General features: G+C 41.8%; 1 protein-coding gene across 1 annotated transcript in view; it reads left to right on the top strand.

The window, feature by feature from the left end:
- mslnb (mesothelin b) overlaps nt 1-19530 on the top strand; it is a 34345-nt gene extending 14815 nt beyond the window's left edge. Inside the window, exons 26-65 of the mRNA XM_087809561.1 lie at nt 47-135; nt 626-741; nt 837-1013; nt 1289-1320; nt 1393-1490; nt 1558-1580; nt 1663-1684; nt 1752-1779; nt 1936-2020; nt 2797-2943; nt 3004-3215; nt 3287-3390; nt 4990-5108; nt 5185-5340; nt 5653-5864; nt 5939-6024; nt 6114-6244; nt 7915-8040; nt 8107-8294; nt 8375-8466; nt 9223-9344; nt 9424-9551; nt 9681-9798; nt 9882-10100; nt 10178-10345; nt 10940-11089; nt 11168-11232; nt 11306-11432; nt 12731-12816; nt 12886-13015; nt 13987-14177; nt 14260-14350; nt 14415-14544; nt 14621-14811; nt 16685-16840; nt 16902-17038; nt 17103-17242; nt 17380-17474; nt 18714-19029; nt 19150-19530. Coding sequence (XP_087665687.1) covers nt 47-135; nt 626-741; nt 837-1013; nt 1289-1320; nt 1393-1490; nt 1558-1580; nt 1663-1684; nt 1752-1779; nt 1936-2020; nt 2797-2943; nt 3004-3215; nt 3287-3390; nt 4990-5108; nt 5185-5340; nt 5653-5864; nt 5939-6024; nt 6114-6244; nt 7915-8040; nt 8107-8294; nt 8375-8466; nt 9223-9344; nt 9424-9551; nt 9681-9798; nt 9882-10100; nt 10178-10345; nt 10940-11089; nt 11168-11232; nt 11306-11432; nt 12731-12816; nt 12886-13015; nt 13987-14177; nt 14260-14350; nt 14415-14544; nt 14621-14811; nt 16685-16840; nt 16902-17038; nt 17103-17242; nt 17380-17474; nt 18714-19029; nt 19150-19220 — 5074 coding nt within the window. The 3' untranslated portion in view covers nt 19221-19530. The remainder of the gene's footprint in view (nt 1-46; nt 136-625; nt 742-836; nt 1014-1288; nt 1321-1392; nt 1491-1557; nt 1581-1662; nt 1685-1751; nt 1780-1935; nt 2021-2796; nt 2944-3003; nt 3216-3286; nt 3391-4989; nt 5109-5184; nt 5341-5652; nt 5865-5938; nt 6025-6113; nt 6245-7914; nt 8041-8106; nt 8295-8374; nt 8467-9222; nt 9345-9423; nt 9552-9680; nt 9799-9881; nt 10101-10177; nt 10346-10939; nt 11090-11167; nt 11233-11305; nt 11433-12730; nt 12817-12885; nt 13016-13986; nt 14178-14259; nt 14351-14414; nt 14545-14620; nt 14812-16684; nt 16841-16901; nt 17039-17102; nt 17243-17379; nt 17475-18713; nt 19030-19149) is intronic.
- The last annotated feature ends 1449 nt before the right edge of the window (nt 19531-20979 follow it).

The following is a 20979-nucleotide window of genomic DNA, read 5'->3' as shown; positions in this document are numbered from 1 at the left end:
ACTCGATGTTTCATCCGTTCTTCTTCTTCTTCTTCTTCTCCTCCAGCGTAGAGGTTCTGAGCGGCGTGGACGGTCCGTGGCCGGAGAGAGTGACGGACAGATTCATCCTCAGCTTCCTGTCTCGTCCAGATTCAGGTGAGAGAAGAACTGCACCCTGGGAAGTGGATCGGTGCCGTCACAATTGACGCTTCATCTACACATCACTACCATCTAGTGGACTCTGAAGATAATGAAACTGTTTCATGAAGCTTCATCAACACATCACTACCATCTAGTGGACTCTGAAGATAATGACACTGTTTCATGAAGCTTCATCTACACATCACTACCATCTAGTGGACTCTGAAGATAAGGACACTGTTTCATGAAGCTTCATCAACACATCACTACCATCTAGTGGACTCTGAAGATAATGACACTGTTTCATGAAGCTTCATCGACCCATCACTACCGTCTAGTGGACTCTGAAGATAATGACACTGATTCATGAAGCTTCATCAACACATCACTACCATCTAGTGGACTCTGAAGATAATGACACTGCTTCATGAAGCTTCATCAACACATCACTAGTGTTTCTATCTTTATATGTATTTCAAACTGAAATCATCTTCACTCTCTGCAGGTCAAGGTTGTTCCTCTGGACTCGACAGCCTTGAATGGTTGAAGAAAAACTTTGATTCATTTTCTGGACTCGTGACCTTGGAAGAGTTGCTTCAGCTCAACCCAGACTTCCAACCTGTACTGACTCAGTTTGTTGAAAAAGAAAAACATTATAATTCTGGCCTTTTTTTCAAATGTTTTTTTTTCGTTTGTTTCTCCTTGATCTCCTCCAGTTGAACGTTCTTCCGCATCTAACTCCGGAGCAACTGTCAGAGATGTTCCTGGTGCTTCATCCCAACATTCCTGAAAACAACATCCTCATCGATTCACTGTTCGATTTCTTCCGCGATAATCCCGACGAGGAGAAGTTTGAACGTTTCCTGTTCGAGTTTGTGAAACAAGTGGAGCAGGTGACGCAAGTATTTGACCTTCATCTAGTGATGGTCTGATGAAGCTTCATGAAGCAGTGTCATTATCTTCAGAGTCCACTAGATGGCGTCTCTGCACTATTTTCCTTTGTTTTGAACAACTGTTCTAATGAAACGTCATAAAAACTGATGGCGCCTCCTACTGACCTATAAACAACATGACACTGCTTCATGAAGCTTCATCAGACCTTCACTACTTTTTAACTTGTTTCTGTTGTTGTCTTCACGATTGATGTTTTCTTGGTCTCCACTCCTAGATGAGCCTCACCTGCTCAGACTTCAGAGCTCTGTGAGTCAAACACCTTTTTTCTCGATTGACAAATCTTTCTCTGAATCTTGATTGTGATTCTCGATGCTCCAGCTTCACTCGGTTGGACAAGGCCATGGACGACGTCTCTCCTGGCCTGGCTGAAGATATCGTCAGGAACAAGAGGGAGATATCAAAGTTCCTGCCAGCAGGTGAGAGTCATGGACACTTTTTTTACATCCTTTTCTCACCTTAAAAAAAACATTTTTCTTCTTCTAGGTTGTGTCATTTACGAAGGAACGGTAATAATACTTATTTAAACGTTCATTTCATTGCTAGTGAGACCTTTGACAGAACGCTAACGTCTATCTTCTCTCACTTCAGTGCCGCGTCACTCCAGTAGAAGGTGAGAAACGTGATTCATAGGTTCGTTCTCAAACGATGTGATGACCTTCTTTTTTTTTTCGTCACAGAGACGGAGATTTGTGCCGGCGTGGACAGGTAACAACCTTCTGTTTGTGTCGGAAATAAGAAGCAGCAATGAAAAACAGAACAAAAGAATCGATCAGCAACACTATGATCTCTGCGCTATTAAAAAAAAGAACAAAGGATCTACAGTTGATCCCTGAGGAACGCCGACACTGTCTTGTCTTCCAGCTCCAGTTTTCAGCTTCACCTCGACTCTTGGAACTTGAACGGAGACCACTGTGGCTTCAGCGTTGAGGAAGTTGCTTGTGCGAAGGTAGATGTGAGAGAGAAACCGTGTTGTGTTACAAGTTTAAAAAAAAAGTAGATTTGTGTCTTAAGTGAACAGTGTTCATAAGTGCTTTGTTTGCATTTAATTATGGCACAAATATAGTGTATTCAGCAGTTTTAACCCTTGTTGGTCAAGGTGTCCGGAAGGCCAGAAAGCAAATGTGTTTGTGGTATCCCTTGTGTTGTCTCTGGATCAAAGTTACCTGATTGCCAGAACACAAATGTGTTTGAGGAATCCATTGTGTTGCCTCTAGTTCAAGGTGACCCGAAGACCAGAAAAACAAATGTGTTTAAGGTATCCCGTATGTTGCCTCTGGGTCAAGGTGACCCGAGGGCCTGAACACAAATGTGTTTGTGGTATCCCTTGTGTTGCTTCAGGGTCAAGGTGACCCAAAGGCCAGAACACAAATGTGTTTGTGGTATCCCCTGTGTCGCCTCTGGGTCAAGGTGACCCGAAGACCAGAAAAACAAATGTGTTTAAGTTATCCCTTATGTTGCCTCTGGGTCCAGATGACCTGAAGTCCTGAACACAAATGTGTTTGTAGTATCCCTTGTCTTGCTTCTGGGTCAAGGTCATACGACCTCCCTGGCTTCCAGAAGTACATATTCAGTGGTGGAGGCCTTTCAACTTGACCCAGAGACAACACAAGGGATACCACAAACACATTTGTTTTCAGACCTCCGGGTCACCTGACCCAGAGATAACATGAGGGTTGAAGGTGGGTAGACAGTATTTAAGAAAACAATCTTTCTGCTCCACAGCTGCAGTCGTTAGAAGCAGACGACCTGGTCGACATCATGACTTGTAATCGTTCTTCTAACGCGAGCGGCTCAAGAGCTGCCTGGAAGCTCCTTCTCACCAAAGCCGAAGACGTTCTGGACGAATCTCTGGATCTTCTCAACAACAAGGTGTCGTAGAACTTCCTTCTTCTCCTCCAGCACAGAACTCATGCTCGTCGTCCTCTGCAGATGCTGGACCCCGACAATCCAGCCGTGTCCAAGATTCTGGACGCCATCCAGGAGCTGAGATCAGACTTCTTCAGCTTGTCCCTGATGGACGAAGAAGATTTCACCCAAAAGTGGTTCAATAGAAAACTGCGGCCGTTTCTGGCGTCTGCCTCTCCGGACTTCCTGTCGTGTTTGGCCACGAGCGATTTCAACTGCACCTCCTACTGGCAGATGTGAGTCAGCCGGGATGGGTTTTGAAGGTCGCGCCAGATACACCTTTAATCGTCTTTTCGTCGTGCTCTAGAGTGAGGACTCTGAGTCAGGTTCACCCCAGCATGACCTTCTCCACTGAGATGTCCGTCTACAATCGCTTCTTGAAGAACTTCCTCACCAGGAACAACTCAGCAGGTAGTTTCTTCTCCAGATGATCAACAACAACTTATATATAAATAAGTATTTATATACATTTCTTGTTCTTTGTGACAATATTCTTCTCCTGAACTCATCTGTGAGGAAATACATCAGTGATGATTCAATGCTTGAATTTAGCATTTAAAATGTTGAAACTTTAACTTAATTTAAACTTATCTTTTTCAATTTAAATGCTTTTAACCAGTTTTTTTATAACTGAATTCAATAATTTATGTATTTATAGGTTAAATTCGTTTCTATTGAATTAATGGTTTCAATAAATGTATTTCTTTTTAATAAAAACTATTGAATTAATCGTTTTTATTCAAATGTTGAATATCTATCCTTTTAAATTAAATGTAGAACTGGTGGTTTAATATTGACTGGATTAAGTTGAAGGCTTAGAATTTAAACTTAATTAAATAAGGACGAATGTAAATTTTAAATAAATAAATAATTTAATTCAATTAAAAAAAAAAGAAATGCTTGAAAGATTTGTGTAAATTAAAAAAAAAATAATTTTGAAAAATATTGTTTTTTTTTAATAATTTCTTTTTTAGTAGTTGAATTCAATCATTTGTATATTTATTTTTTGAATTTGTTTTTATTTAATGTTTCAATAATTTAAATGTTTATGGAAAGGTGGATTTCATATCATTACCCAAAAATGAAATATTAAAATTATATGTTTTATATTTAAAATTAAAAAATATGATTTTATTAAAACATTTATATTTCTATCCTTTTTAATTCAATATAAAAAAGTTTTTTAGGGTTTGAATTATTAGTTCTTATAAAAAATTGAATTCAGAGAAAATAAAATTTGCTTGAATGTTTAAAAAAATAAAATTTCGATCATAAAATCTTTAGCCCATTGCTGTGTCTCAAATCGCATACTAATCTTAGTATGCTAGAAGTTAGTATGCATCAGTTTAGTATGCATACTAACTAGTACGCAAATTCTCCGCAGATAGTATGTCTCAAATCAAACCCTGAAGCTACACACTAACAGGAAATCACATGACAGCTTCTTCTTCTACTTCTATTTAACGATGTTCCAAGCAGCTGTTTGAACGCTATCGCCGACACCTGCTGGCAGCACGTATTGCAACTTTGGAAAAAGAAATAAAGAAAAAATATGAGAATCTAAATAATCGCGAGATATTTAAGCTGGTATCAGCAGCGAAGACGTGTTTATCCTCCTACTGCTGCTGAAAATGCACCTGTAAGTATATGAATATATATGCATTTATATATGACGTAACTTCCGTTTAAAACGTCACTAAAATGGCGGCTGTTTAGGGTGGTTAGTGTCCATCGAACCATGCTAGTTTTGTGGGCGTGTTAGTACGCCAATTTAGTATGCATGGTGCACTAAATTTCACATACTAAGAATTGAGACACACTAACGTACTAAAAATACTAACTTTTAGTACGCTAGTATGCGATTTGAGACACAGCACATGTGTTGTCTCTGGGTCAAGGTTAACAACCATTCGGGTCACCTTGACCCAGAGATAAACTGGAGATTCTGACGGCGCTGATATACTTCTGTACATCATGAGGAGAGTGTGTTCTGACCGTTTCTCACCTCAGACCCCGGCTGCAGACTCGACGGCAGCGACAGCGGGGATTGGCTCGTCCGAAACCTTGGATCCTTCTCTGGTTTGGCAGATTTCTCCGACCTGCAGATGCTGAGAGGCGACTTCAGTGGGGTGCGTAACCGCAGACGGCGTCAAGCTTCTTGTGTGACGCTCTGGTGTAACGTGTGTGTGTGTGTGTGTGCTGTAGCTGGAGGCGCTGCCACACCTGACGAGGACACAGCTGGGACAGATGTGCGCCACACCAGGCCAGATCAGGACCCCTGGAGACGTCGCCATGGTGATGAGTCACGTGCCGGACGAGGAAGTCTTGCCCTTCTTCGTCACCTTCTCCGACGCTTTGACTGTGAGTCGGATTTATTCATTCATGGTCGTCAATTAACCCTTGTGTTACCTCAGGGTCAAGGTGACCCGGAGCCTGGAAAATAAATGTGTTGGGTCGTTCACAAGGGATACCACAAACACATTTGTTTTTTGGGGCCTCTGGGTCACCTTGACCCTAAAGGGTTAAGACTGTTGGAAGAAACTGGAGTGCCCTGTGAGGGGGGGTGGAAATGAAATGAAATTGAGAAATAATTAACTGGCAAACTTAAAATAAAAAACAATGTTTTAATAGTTATTTTCTTCTATGATGGATTTTTTAACATAATTCCAACAGGCACGAGGAACTACTCTTTCGCCGTCCTTGCGCTCGGCCTGGTTGAGGTCCATGTTTGTAAGGGGGAAACTCACGGAGGGCGCCGTGAGTGACGAACACCTCCATGTTTGGATGGCTCTGATGAACCCGTTGATGGACGACCTGTCTTCCGAACACGTCGTCATGTTCTTCCAAATGCTCGACGGAAGAAGCTGTGAAATTGAAAAGAATGGGTGAGCAAAAAACAAACTTTGGCTCTTCTATAAATGCATTAAGATTTATGGAAATCTGACTTTTCAAATCTAAGAATGGCGGCTCTTGACTCGAAACGTATGACTATGAGTCAAACTACCGTCGAGGAAATACATCAAGGCATCACCAAAGTGCTACAAGGTAGAGACACACAATCTTGAATTGATTTTTTTAAGTTTGTCGAGAGAAAATTAGCCTCAGGAGTTTTATGTCATTTTTTCTCTTTTCAGGAGAAAACGCTCTTCGTTGCATGAAGGAAGGAGAAAGTTTCTACAAGTTCCTAAATGCCTATTACATGAGTTTTGGGTTCCCAAGCTTGTCCATGGCTTTGTCCTTCATCCCACCTGCCAAGATGAATCCGGTTGGTTCACCTTCAAGAGAGTTTTACAGTTTTGGTCCGTCCAAGGCAGCCCTTAACTAGAGGGTCATCCTGCCAGGATTCCTGAGCCGCCCCCTTCTTAAATAGCACTTTTCCACTGCACAGTTCCAGCCCTACTTGACTCAGCGTGACTTGACTTGACTCATCACGACTCTCTTTCTTCACCGGCCATAGTACCTACTCGCGGTGGGCAGGGAAATAGCGGCACGAAACTTTGAGCCAATGGCAAAAGATCTTGACCACAAAACTTTAAGGCAATGGCAAAAGATCTGGACCACAAAACTTTAAGGCAATGGCAAAAGATCTGGACCACTAAACTTTAAGGCAATAGCAAATGATCTGGACCACGAAAATGTAAGGCAATAGCAAAAGATCTGGACCACGAAACTTTAAGGCAATGGCAAAAGATCTGGACCACGAAACTTTAAGGCAATGGCAAAAGATCTGGACCACGAAACTTTAAGGCAATAGCAAAAGATCTGGACCACGAAACTTTAAGGCAATGGCAAAAGATCTGGACCACGAAACTTTAAGGCAATGACAAAAAAGATCTGGACCACGAAACTTTAAGGCAATGGCAAAAGATCTGGACCACGAAACTTTAAGGCAATAACAAAAGATCTGGACCACCGAACTTTCAGACCACCACATCACACTCCCTCTTGTAGTGTTTTTGTGTCTTTTTTTAAGGATTGCGGAGATGTCTCTTCAGTGACGTCCCCTCTGACAAATCAGTGGACAAATCAGTGGTGCGCATATGGTTGACGTCAGCTTTTTAGTACCGGCTTGCTTGGAACCAGAGCTGAGCAGGTCCTGAACGTAGTATCTGCTTCAAAGCAACATTCTATTGGTAAAGCAACACAAACCGGGTGGAGTTGAGTTAAGTAGGATCAGGATGAGCCGGTGGAAAAGGGACATTTATTTGAGAGAGAACACATACCTTTTAAGCATCTTCTTGTAGCTACGATTATTTCGGTTTTGTAGCTATAGCTAGTCGCCCAACTCTTTATTTTGACTACTACAAAGTTGGTCCCATAGTCTCACACGTGAAGGATATGATCTACGTCCCGATCTACAGCGATGCACTCAAAATAAACCCAGTATTTACAATTATAGTCACTCATGGATTATGCAAGCTCCCGTAACCCTTGTGTTGTCTCTGGGTCAAGATGATCGACATCCCTGGCTTACAGAAATACATATGCAGTGGTTCGGCTTGACCTAGAAGCAACACAAAGGATAGGACAAACACATTTCTTTGTCAAGGCCACTGGGTCACCTTGAGCCAGAGACAACATAAGGGTAAAGCACCTGGATAAGGGTTCACCATCTCACCAGGGTTGATACCGGACACCTATGTCCATTTTTCAATAGTAGCACTGCTCGACTTGACTTGACCCACATTTTGTTGCGTTTCCAGACGCACTGTTCTGTAGTCCTTGAACGTGGTCTAGACCTTTTTTTGTCTGGTAAACACACAATTCCCTTTAATTTCGCAGAACCTTGTTATGACGGACACACAAGTCGACTTTAGGCTGGAACTGTTTAGTAGAAGAGCGCTGAAACTATCTCTTTTAATGTCAGGGGTAGCTCAGTTCTTTATTGAGCTTTCATGTGTTTAAAACATTTATCTCAACGATCAAATCTTTTAGATCGTGAACTCCATGCCGCTAACAGACCTGGGAGATTTCCTCAGACGTCCTGGAGTGGTCGACAGCCATGAAAAACTCTGCGATCTTTACACGGCCTACAAGCAAACCCCTGAGTTCCTGGAGCAGGTGTGTAACTGAATACAGACATGCAAGAAAAAGGGAACCAATGATGACACTTTCTAACCCCAACAGGAGCCCCTCCCAGAGGAGCTGGACTCACCTACGGCATCTTGTGTTTGGCCGAGGGCGCTCGGTGCTGACACTATGTATGAGGCTGATGTGTGGAAAAGAGCCATGGGGCGCTTCCTGAAACACCTCAGTGCAGATATGGTCGGGCCTGACAGTACAGACTCGGCCTCCTGCTTTGGCTTCCAGATGTTGTACGTATTCTCCAGATCAGGACGACGGTTGTTGGTTTTAACATGTCTCTGGTTCTCAAATGTAAACCTCTACGTCCCAGTGTTGCATGTTTGGGATCGTTCGACTTCACCGAGGCAGACTTTCATCCTGAAAATGTTTCTGAAAGTATCACCAACTATCTTAGCTCGTCAGGTAAGACTCGTGGTTACATATTGGCTTTAGTTGTAAAGTGGTCCCTCGCCATACTGCGCTGCTGCTTTCGCAGTCTTGCTGTTTCACAAGTTTTTTATGGACCCGGTTCTAATAGTATATTGTAACAAGGTGTGGCCAGAAATGGCAAAGTTCCTTGATTTCTGTTTGCAATGCGAGAAACAGGAAAACATTTTGGACAGCAGATCAACTTAAATGCTGCCACAGAACCTAGAGGGAGGTCCTACCTACCTTTCTTATGCTGCCAAGAAAAAACGGTGAACTCCCATGATGCCTTTCCGCACACTACTCTATTAAGTGACAGCTGATCGGTCGCTCCAATAATGTATGTAAGTTCTAGGTCTATAATGCAATGTCAAAAGTGGTCAACAGTCGTAATTGGTTGGCTGGGCAGCAAAGCATTATGGGAGATGTTCAGGTCAATGTTGCTGAGAGGGTTGTTGAGAGGGATGACACCTCAAATGCCAAGTTGAGTTTGCAGCTTCCAATAAATGTTGATAATTAAAAAAAGGGAACAATCAAATGTCCCTATTTTTTGGGGTTTAGGCTCAGATGAGACTTTGTGCCCATTTTTAACAAGAGAACGCTGTACCGCTCGAGGAAAAAGATATTAAATGATAGCTGCATACGTGACCCGAAATGAGCAGAGGGATGTAAAAAAAAGTTTTGTACTTATCTTCTTGCAATGTATTGGAAATACTTTGAGTATCAACAATTATGGAATCTTTCTATATCCAGCACCAAAATGTTACGATCCGAGCCACTCGGACCTCAATTCTACCACCTGGTTCCTCGACTATATCGGTGTCTTTATCCCATACGTCACCGTGAGCGATCTCCTTTCGTTTGGATCTGAAACGGTACGTTTCTTATACGAAAAAAAATACAATTAAAATACTTTTTGGAAAGAGAGACACGCTGTATTTTTCTTGTGAGTAGGAGCTTGCAGTATTTGCACCAAATTCTGAAAACATTGCTCTCATCGACCGCTCGGAAGTATCAGCAGAAGTTTTGGAGTTCTACACGTACCTCATCTACGCCCAGGAATCCGAGTTCTCTGTGAGGAAGTGAGTAAACCACTGATTATTTTTTTTTTATTTGTAGTTATATCTAGTTATTTTGTACTTCTTAGTCTGGGACCCTCACCTCAGTGGGAAGTACACTCAAGTTCAAGACCCTCTTTTGTCTTTGTTCAGAATTCCAACCGCCGCCACATGTTACGCTCCGGGATATGCTTTCTTGAAACTAAATATGGTAGAAAGTGAGAAGATGCTGGGGATTCTGAGGGCTCATTGTGGGGACGTTAACTCTCAGGTAAAGGCATGACGAAGGGTTTGTGTTTGTGCCATAAGATGCTTCCTACGGCATAAGAATAGGAGACGTCTTCTTTGCTACAGATCATGGCGGCTCTAGCAGGAAACTACGGCAACAAAATCACTGCTGACATAATGGCCACACTTGGTAAGGAATGCAGAGGACTTCCAACCGGAACACTGAGAGCTATTAGCGTTAGTGAAATCTTCAAGTCTCGACTCCTACTCGGCACCGTCTCAAATTGGAACATCGGCCAGGCCAGAGCCATCATGAAGTCTCTGATGAAGTCAGGCCTTTTCCGGGTGAGTCCCACAGCTGAGGCTTGCCTGGGTAACTGCCAGGAATAACTCATAAGCGCCTCCTCACTCTTCCGGGCTAGATGGATGGAGCCTCTTTGACCTCCATTGGAACGCTGGTCAAAGGAATCACCGGTTCAATGATGTACGGGATCGGTGGCTCCGACCTGCTGACGGCGTCTGAGAGTCCCACTTTCATCACTAATCTGATCGCCGCTCCAGAGGTCGTCCGCTTCATAGCCATTGGTCAGGTAAATATTTCACGTGCGTCATGCGTCCAGCGTTGAGGGATTTTTCTTTCAAACCAACAATGAGACTTAAAAATGTTTCATTTGAATTTGATTTAGAAAGTTAAAACACCCATAGACGACTAGTTGTAAGTTCTCACTATCTTATAGTGTTTCTTTCATTTAACCTATTATCACAAATTATTAAAAAAAATACAAAAATAAAATGAATACAGAATATAACTGCAGAGTCTATGATCCTGGACCTCTATTGTATCATCAGTGTCTTTTTGTACAAAACTTTTTTCATTGAAATATTGACATTAAAAAATGATCTTAAGCCCCGCCCACTGAAAACACTTGGTTTTCTGGAGATGAAATCGTGTTTATCATAACCTCACCCACTCTGCTGTGATTGGTCAAGCATTGAGGTTTTTCACCGCGCGTCATCAATCCCAAAAGTCTCCACCTCCAAGGGACTCGTTGTATAAACAAAGCGGGCCGTGATTACAGCTGGCTGGAGGAGGAGTGAAGCCATTATTACGTCATAATGGACTCTCGTAACCTCTCGTTCGCCCAGATTTAGTTATTATTTACTCCACGTTTTCTTTTCCCCAGATCATTGGGTTGAATAGAAACAGCGAGCAGGTTCTTACAAACGTTCCTGATGAATTGGCATCAGAGATCCCTCGACCTATTCTGCGCGACTTACTGGACAGCAAGGAAGTGAATGAAATGCTGAACAACAAGATCTGGAAGAAGGCTCAGGTGGGTTTTATTTCTGATGTCTCTGTAAAAGTTCGAAAGAGTACTTTCTGTAAAAAAAAAGAAAATGTTTAATTTCAGGCCGAGTTGTTCTTCGCACAAATCGGTTCGGAAACTTCGACAGGAGTCCTGGGAAGTGAACACAGGTGAGCGCGTAGTTTCTTTGGTATCAGGGTTCGACTTGAATGCATCACTGTTGTTGTTCTCTCGCTCCTTCAGTTTGTCGTCCTCGGTGCTCCAAGGCTTCACGTGCACCAGCGTCAGCACCTTCGAAAAGACATACACCAAAAAGCTCATCAAAGCTTGTCGACGAGAGAACGAAAAAGTCAAACTGGTGGAGTCGCAGGTAAGCAGGACGCAAGAGGTTGTTCGTGGTTTGACGAGTCGATGGTGTTTATTTGTTGATGCGAGCAAAAGTGTTGGAGAATCAAACTGAGACACAAATGTGTCGGATTTTCAATAAACGCTGTCGCATAACAAAAACATTTAGAAAGAAAACTTAATTTGGGGGAAATTCCTTATAAAAACAAAATATAGAGAATGAAATATAAATAAGCTATTTAATTTTATACTGTTATACTAATCAAAATGTTCCAGAACTTTAATCAAACAACATTTTTTCCATTTTTATTTTTTTGCTAGAAAACACTTATTGTGATAGTTCAGCCAAAATTCTAGTTTTACTGATTTTCTACTGACCCTCATGTCTAGTAATGGGGTAGAAGTAAGAGTAATCTATTACTTTTATCAGTTACAAACAGAAATGTTCATATGACAGTCATGGACAAAGCTCAATTTTCTGCATCCAAAAAGACACGAAAAAACATCCAAATACCTCCATAAAAATAAAGCGCCATTCTAGACCAGGGTCACAAAGCGCTTTAACAATCAAAAACAATACACAGTTAAAATATATACATTAAAAGATCACAGAGAGACAAACACAGGAGTCCCAGAAAATCCGGATAAAGCACAAATATGTCTTGAGATGTTTCTTGAAGGAGTCAGTAGATCATCAAACACAGAGATGGTTCCAAAGCTTAGGAGCAACAGTCTGGAAGGATTTCTCTCCTCTGGTCCTGAAGCGTGTTCAGGAACCATCAGTAGATTCTGATCCACAGACCTCAGAGCCCGAGCTGGGGTGTAAGGCTGGATCAGATCACTGATGGAAGGTCTGACCATGAATAGATCTGAAAGTAAGAACCAGAATTTTAAAATGGATCTTGAAAGAAACTGGAAGCCAGTGAAGAGTTTAAAGGATCAGAGAAATGTGAGTTCTTCTACTAGAGCGGCTCAGAATTCTGGCTGCAGAGAAGCTCAGGCGATACATTTTTTCATGTCGGTGAAGCACGTTAGCCTTTTAGCTTATACAAAAAACAAGATATAGATTTATTTAAATTGTTTCAGAAAAAATTGTCAGGGCTTGAATCCAAGAGGAGCGTTACAGACCAGCAGCTCTTAATAATGTTTCAGAAGCAATTTTTCCCTGACCACATGAGATACATCAATGGACTGCATAAGGCCCCCTGGCCGAACTTCGAGGGTGAAATTTGTCTCTCTTGAGAATGGATTTAGAAATGAAAAATGTTTCTTACACCTGACTATGAACGTTACAATGATCATAACATGTTTTCTTGGTCTCAGTTAACCTGCATGTACAACTACATAAAAGGAGAACCCGACGTCACCAGCTACGAGAGCTTCCCTGAAGATATGCTCCTCTACTACGAGTGAGTTTCCATAGACTGGACCGCCATCTTACTCAGGGGTTTTTTTCAAGCATGTGTGTCTCCTCGCAGTTACTCTCTGGTACCTCAGGCCACGTGTCGGGAGTATTTCAAGGCCATTTCCGGAGCAGACTTTTCTGTTTTTTCATCCACGCTAAGCTACATGCGAGATACGCTAGTGAGCAACGCCAAGAAATGTCTGGTGAGTTCTTTATTTTATTTTATTTCATTTTTTAGAAGAACCAAAAAGCTTTGAATAAAAAAAACGTTTTGTTTTATTAAAGATACTTTTTGTTCTTTAAAAGCTTTTCTTTTACACGTCAAATATTTTATCCACAAGTTGAACCTTTTGACTCTGATTTCGCTTCATAGTTTGTATCTGATGACTTTGCCTTTTCATTAGTGCTGATCTGATGAAGCTTCATCATTATCGTAATTATCTTCAGAGTCCACTAGATGGCGTCCCTTTTCACTATTTTCCTTTGTTTTAATAAAATAAAATACTAATAAAAAGGTCTTAGGATGTTTCTTGAAGGAGTCAGTAGATCATCAAACACAGAGATGGTTCCAAAGCTTAGGAGCAACAGTCTGGAAGGATTTCTCTCCTCTGGTCCTGAACCGTGTTCAGGAACCATCAGTAGATTCTGATCCACAGACCTCAGAGCCCGAGCTGGGGTGTAAGTCTGGATCAGATCACTGATGGAAGGTCTGACCATGAATAGATCTGAAAGAAAGAACCAGAATTTTTAAATTGATCCTGAAAGAAACAGTCAGCCAGTGAAGAGTTTTAAGAAAAAATTCGGAAAAATGTGAGTTCTTCTACTAGAGCAGAGTTTTGTATGAACTGCAGGCGAGACAGATCCTTCTTGTTTAGACACCAAAATAAACGGTAACAATAGTCTAAACGAGAAGACACAAATGCATTGGTTACAAGCTCCAGATCGTGTTGACAACATCTTTACTAACAGTCAAAATAAAACATAATTTTCAAAAGTATGGCGCCACCTACTGACCTCTACACAACATGACACTACTTCATGAAGCTTCATCAGACCATCACTACCTTCCACTGCTGTCTCAGTTGTGTAGATGAATGGATCCACCTTTGAAACCTCATTTAGTGTCCTATTCATAAACAGGTTCTGGCGTCATCTCTGTTCTTCTCGTTTTCAGAGCATAACCAGCACAGAAGCATCGAAGGACGATGTGGAAGTTTTGGGAAACATGTGCTGCTACATGGATGGCTCCTTCATTCAGAGCTCGGATCCTTACATTCTGGAAATGCTGAAAAACTGCGAGGACCTTACGGAGGATCAGGCGGCGGCTGTGGAGTCGTTGCTGGTCAGCGGGAAAACATCATATGGGTAAAACCTCTAGACTAATAACACTCCGTAGAATCAGCTGATTTGTACTTTTAAATCAATGAATGTATTTCTTGTCTTAAAGTGACCCTCAAAACATGATGTTTAAGACGTTGAAGAGCCTCGGGATGTTACCAATGTACCTGAGTCCTCACTTCTATGGACTCATCCCAGAGGTATATGGCAACCCTGTGAACTGTCCCGTTCAGTGGTGACTCACTGTTGTCTTCTGCCCTCAAGAGACCCAAAAGGAAGTTCTTGAAATACTTTTTAAAAGTTCTGAGAGATAAAGGCGTGAAGATAGAGAAGAAGAGGACACTGAAGAGGGACATTAAAAGTTCAAACAGGAAGAGATCCAGGCGAGCCGTGGGTGAGTCACTTTGTCGTCCGGTGAACTCAGAAGGTGAGATATAAGGCTGACCTTGAAATCATGTCCTCGGAAACAGGAAGCGATTGTGTACTCGGAGAGATAACCTATGTGGACATCATTTCCGAGGAGTTCCCGACCCAGTATCCAGACGTGGAGCAGTTTGACGCCTGCATCACTGCTGCCATGGTGAACGCTACTCTGGCTGAAATCATAGAGAAGATGGTGGAGGAGGATTATCTGAAGGTGGTTCTTGGCAAGGTCTACCAGGTTAGTGACATGTTCATGTAACATTGAGAGGTACACGTCAAGTCTTTCAAGATGTTAAGAAGGTGTAGAAGATGTGAAGGAGGTGTAGAAGATGTGGAGGAGGAATAGAAGATGTGGAGGAGGTATAGAAGATGTGAAGGAGGTGTAGAAGAGGTGGAGGAGGTGTAGAAGATGTGAAGGAGGTGTAGAAGATGTGGAGGAGGTATAGAAGATGTGAAGGAGGTATAGAAGATGTGAAGGAGGTATAGAAGATGTGGAGGAGGTATAGAAGATGTGAAGGAGGTGTAGAAGAGGTGGAGGAGGTATAGAAGATGTGAAGGAGGTATAGAAGATGTGAAGGAAGTATAGAAGATGTGGAGGAGGTATAGAAGATGTGAAGGAGGTGTAGAAGAGGTGGAGGAGGTATAGAAGATGTGAAGGAGGTGTAGAAGATGTGAAGGAGGTATAGAAGATGTGAAGGAGGTGTAGAAGAGGTGGAGGAGGTATAGAAGATGTGAGGAGGTGCAGAAGAGGTGGAGGAGGTGTAGAAGATGTGAATGAGGTATAGAAGATGTGAAGGAGGTGTAGACGATGTGAAGGAGGTATAGAAGATGTGAAGGAGGTATAGAAGATGTGGAGGAGGTGTAGAAGATGTGGAGGAGGTGTAGAAGATGAGGTATAGAAGATGTGAAGGAGGTGTAGAAGATGTGAAGGAGGTATAGAAGATGTGAAAGAGGTATAGAAGATGTGAAGGAGGTGTAGAAGATGTGGAGGAGGTGTAGAAGATGTGAAGGAGGTGTAGAAGATGTGAAGGAGGTATAGAAGATGTGAAAGAGGTATAGAAGATGTGAAGGAGGTGTAGAAGATGTGGAGGGGGTGTAGAAGATGTGAAGGAGGTATAGAAGATGTGAAGGAGGTGTAGAAGATGTGAAGGAGGTGTAGAATATGTGAAGGAGGTATAGAAGATGTGAGGAGGTGTAGAAGATGTGGAGGAGGTGTAGAAGATGTGGAGGAGGTGTAGAAGATGTGAAGGAGGTGTAGAAGATGTGGAGGAGGTATAGAAGATGTGAAGGAGGTGTAGAATATGTGAAGGAGGTATAGAAGATGTGAGGAGGTGTAGAAGATGTGGAGGAGGTGTAGAAGATGTGGAGGAGGTGTAGAAGATGTGAAGGAGGTGTAGAAGATGTGGAGGAGGTGTAGAAGATGTGAAGGAGGTGTAGAATATGTGAAGGAGGTATAGAAGATGTGAGGAGGTGTAGAAGATGTGGAGGAGGTGTAGAAGATGTGGAGGAGGTGTAGAAGATGTGAAGGAGGTGTAGAAGATGTGGAGGAGGTGTAGAAGATGTGAAGGAGGTTCAGATGATTTGGAGGAGGTGTAGAAGATGTGAAGGAGGTGTAGAAGATGTGGAGGAGGTATAGAAGATGTGAAGGAGGTGTAGAAGAGGTGGAGGAGGTGTAGAAGATGTGAAGGAGGTATAGAAGATGTGAAAGAGGTGTAGAAGATGTGAAGGAGGTATAGAAGATGTGAAGGAGGTGAAGAAGATGTGGAGGAGGTGTAGAAGATGTGAAGGAGGTTCAGATGATTTGGAGGAGGTGTAGAAGATGTGAAGGAGGTGTAGAAGATGTGGAGGAGGTATAGAAGATGTGAAGGAGGTGTAGAAGAGGTGGAGGAGGTGTAGAAGATGTGAAGGAGGTATAGAAGATGTGAAAGAGGTGTAGAAGATGTGAAGGAGGTATAGAAGATGTGAAGGAGGTGTAGAAGATGTTAAGGAGGTTCAGATGATTTGGAGGAGGTGTAGAAGACGTGAAGGAGGTGTAGAAGATGTGAAGGTGAAATAGAAGATGTGAAGCAGGTATAGAAGATGGATGTGAAGGATTATGTGTGTTTTGGAAGGTGTATCCATCGACAGTGCCGGAGAAGCAGGTGGTCCTCTTGGGTCCAGCGTCTCGCGTGGCCACGGCCGAGCAGGTGAACAGGTGGACCATCACCGAGATCGACACGCTGGCGGCGCTGATGTACACGTCGGACGGCGACCTTGACTCGGACATGGTGAGCTGAAGCCCGCGTGGTGTTGACGCGTCCTAACGAAACCACCATGTCGCTCTTCAAGGCGTTGGCCATCATCACCAAGTACCTGAGCGTGGACGGCAACAAGCTGCGCTGCCCGGAGCTCAACGTCATCCGAGGAACCAACCTCTGCTCGCTCCCCGTCGACGTCCTGCAGAACATCGAGGAAGACGCTCTCAGGTCTCTCTCTCTCCGTCCGAGTCGTGACCTGTGACCTCGGAGGTTTGACATTTGTGTTCGTCAGGGATGCGGAGCCGCTGGACATCGTCGACTGTACGCAGGAGAAGAAGAAGGTTCTGTTCCTCATCGCTCTGAGAGCTTTCTCTGCAGAAACACGCACCACCGTCTCCCAGGCGGACTATCTGCTCACCAGATCGTACCTGGGTGGGTCGCCCTCTTCAGAGCCTTTAGCTCAGCTCGGCTGAAAGCCTTTTCTCTCGTCACTTTTCCAACCGTTCTAACTTGTATGTTCTTTGCAAACTGAAAGACGTTCTTCCTGACGGTTGATGTTTTTTCCACAGGTGGCGCGTCGACGGACTATATTAAAAGCATGTCCGGCTCCGACGTCAACATGGACGTCCAAACTTTTTCCGGTTTGGATCCCGACGTTCTGATGGTAGGAATCGACAACAAAATCAAGTTCTGCTATAATGGCTGCTTATGTGTTGTTGTTCTGATGTCGCTTCATGAAGCAGTGTCATGTTGTTCAGAGGTCAGTAGGTGGCGCCACATTTTTTCAAAACAAAGGAAAATGGTGCAGAGACGCCATCTAGTGGAAAACATCAGCGCAACGCTGCTGATTTGAGAAATGCGCATTTTTTTTATGGCTGTGTCATCAGAATTTTGACACTTTGGCAGTTTTTAATAAATTCTGTTTAAAGCATTTAATTATTATTTTTTAAATATTTAATAAATAGTGCCTATATTCAAATTGTTATTATTTTATTCATTAAATGATTTATATATATAGTTATATATATATAACTATATATATATATATATATATATATATACACAGTATATATATAGTTATATATATATATATACTGTATATATATATATAGTTATATATAGTAATATATAGTAGTATATAACTATATATATAAATCATTTAATAAATAAAATAAATCATAAAATCATTTAATAAATCAAATAATAACAATATAATATATATATATATATATATATATTTTTAACAAATCAATATTTTTAATAACATTTGAAATAAAAATAAAAAATCGAAAATTTTGATATATTTGATATTTTACTGTAATTCCAATAGTAAATATTTAAATTAATAATTCCTACAATACAATTTTGATTTGTTTACTGTAAAATAAAAATCAATCTTCAAATATCAAATATCTTGAAGCTTCCAAAATTAAGATTTAAAAAATAATTGAGGAGATTCATTTTTTTTTCTGTATTTTCAATAAATGATCAATATCAAGACAGTACTGACCCATCAATCAAACGTTCAGCCAATCACGGTGAAACTAGTATATCAGCATTTTTATATTGATTTTATTAAAGGTTACGAATTAAAAATATTACATTTATAAAATATATATTTTAATTGTTGGAATTAGACTAACAAAGTATGTGGAAAAAACCAACAGCGCCATCTAGTGAGTCAAAAAGAGATTTCAGGGCTTTTTTACATCTACAAAAACAATGGACTGACTTTGACTTTGATGTTTGTCACAAGATTATTTTATTTATTAGTTAAAACAGAAAAAAAAAGGATGTTTGTGTTTCACAATTGACTTACTTACTGACCATTTGAGAACAAAATGAATAAAGTTCTGTCCAGGATGGTTAAGAAAAACTATATTTCAACATCTCCATGATGTAGGAAGTGACGGTCGACGAGGTCCGTGGTCTTCTTGGGAAACACCTTCCAGACCTGGAGCGGCACAAGGACGACCCGGGAGTTCTGGTCTGGATCAGGAACCGGTACCAGGTAGACCTGGACCGGCTGGGTCTGAGACTCACTGGCGGGAAGGCGTCGCCGACGACCAGCAAGCCGCCGACCACCGTGAAGAACACGGGAAACACCAAGAAACCCGCCACCGTGAAGGTCACAGGCACCAAGAAACCCGCCACCGTGAAGGTCACTGCCAACAAACCCGACACGACCAAGAAGCCTTCGTCGACCTCCAAACCCAACGGTGAGTTATTCTACGGCCTAGAGCCGACATTTTGACCTCTCCAAACATTCACCAGGTGGTCATAATGTTATGGTCGACATGAGAACATGTTGGTGATCGTTTGACTTTCGTCTCTTCAAGATGGCGGCCGCGTCAGAGCAGACGTGTTCTTCCTGCTCGCCCTCGTCCTCCTCGCCCGGCACCTCGTGTGACGCTTTCCTCGTCCTTTAACTTATGAAAGAGTTGATTCTACAAAGAAAGACTCGAAATATTTCCCACGATTCCTTTCGACAATAAACGCATCATTACCAGCAGGTTTGTCCAGTTTTAACTCATAACCCAGTGGTGTCAGAGGTAGGATGACGTGTTCAAAACATATTAAAACCATCTATTCTTACTTAACACCGTTTATTCCCCAAAGTTGTGTCTTTGAACGCAACACAGTCTTTTGTTGTGTCTTCGTGTTTATTAAGCGACGACAATTTTCCTTCGTCTTCATTAAAAACATTATTATTGATCGTGTTTTTACCGATTCAGTCATTATTTTCATGATTGATCTCACCGTCGCTGAAATAAACACACACACATACACACACACCTAAACACTTGCATACAAACACTACAAACACACACACTTGCATACAAACACACACATACACATACAATGACACACACAGAAATAGACACTTTCATACCAACACACACACTTGCATATAAACACACATAGACACTTGAATACAAACACTACAAGCACACACACTTGCATACAAACACACACATACACATACAATGACACACACAGAAATAGACACTTTCATACCAACACACACACTTGCATATAAACACACATAGACACTTGCATACAAACACTACAAACACAAACACTTGCATACAAACACACACACATTTACATACAATGACACACACAGAAATAGACACTTGCATTCTAAAACACACACACACACACAAAACCGGCATACACACAGGCACACACACAAAAACACAATTGTACCCACACACAGACACTTGCAAACAAACACACACACAGACACTTGCAAACAAACACACACACACAGACACTTGCAAACAAACACACACACACACACACACACACACAGACACTTGCAAACAAACACACACAGACACTTGCAAACAAACACACACACAGACACTTGCAAACAAACACACACACAGACACTTGCAAACAAACACACACAGACACTTGCAAACAAACACACACACAGACACTTGCAAACAATCACACAGACACTTGCAAACAAACAAACAAACACACAGACACTTGCAAACAAACAAACAAACACACACAGACACTTGCAAACAAACAAACACACACAGACACTTGCAAACAAACAAACACACACACAGACACTTGCAAACAAACAAACAAACACACACAGACACTTGCAAACAAACAAACACACACACAGACACTTGCAAACAAACAAACAAACACACACAGACACTTGCAAACAAACAAACACACACAGACACTTGCAAACAAACAAACACACAGACACTTGCAAACAAACAAACAAACACACACAGACACTTGCAAACAAACAAACACACACAGACACTTGCAAACAAACAAACACACACAGACACTTGCAAACAAACAAACACACACACAGACACTTGCAAACAAACAAACAAACACACACAGACACTTGCAAACAAACACACACAGACACTTGCAAACAAACACACACAGACACTTGCAAACAAACAAACACACACACAGACACTTGCAAACAAACAAACAAACACACACAGACACTTGCAAACAAACACACACAGACACTTGCAAACAAACAAACACACACACAGACACTTGCAAACAAACAAACAAACACACACAGACACTTGCAAACAAACAAACACACACACAGACACTTGCAAACAAACAAACAAACACACACAGACACTTGCAAACAAACAAACAAACACACA

Source organism: Callionymus lyra, chromosome 1, assembly GCF_982586985.1.
Source record: "Callionymus lyra chromosome 1, fCalLyr1.hap1.1, whole genome shotgun sequence".
Classification (NCBI taxonomy): domain Eukaryota; kingdom Metazoa; phylum Chordata; class Actinopteri; order Syngnathiformes; family Callionymidae; genus Callionymus; species Callionymus lyra.
The sequence above is the reverse complement of the archived record's forward strand: the minus strand, read 5'-3'. Positions and strand labels throughout refer to the sequence as shown.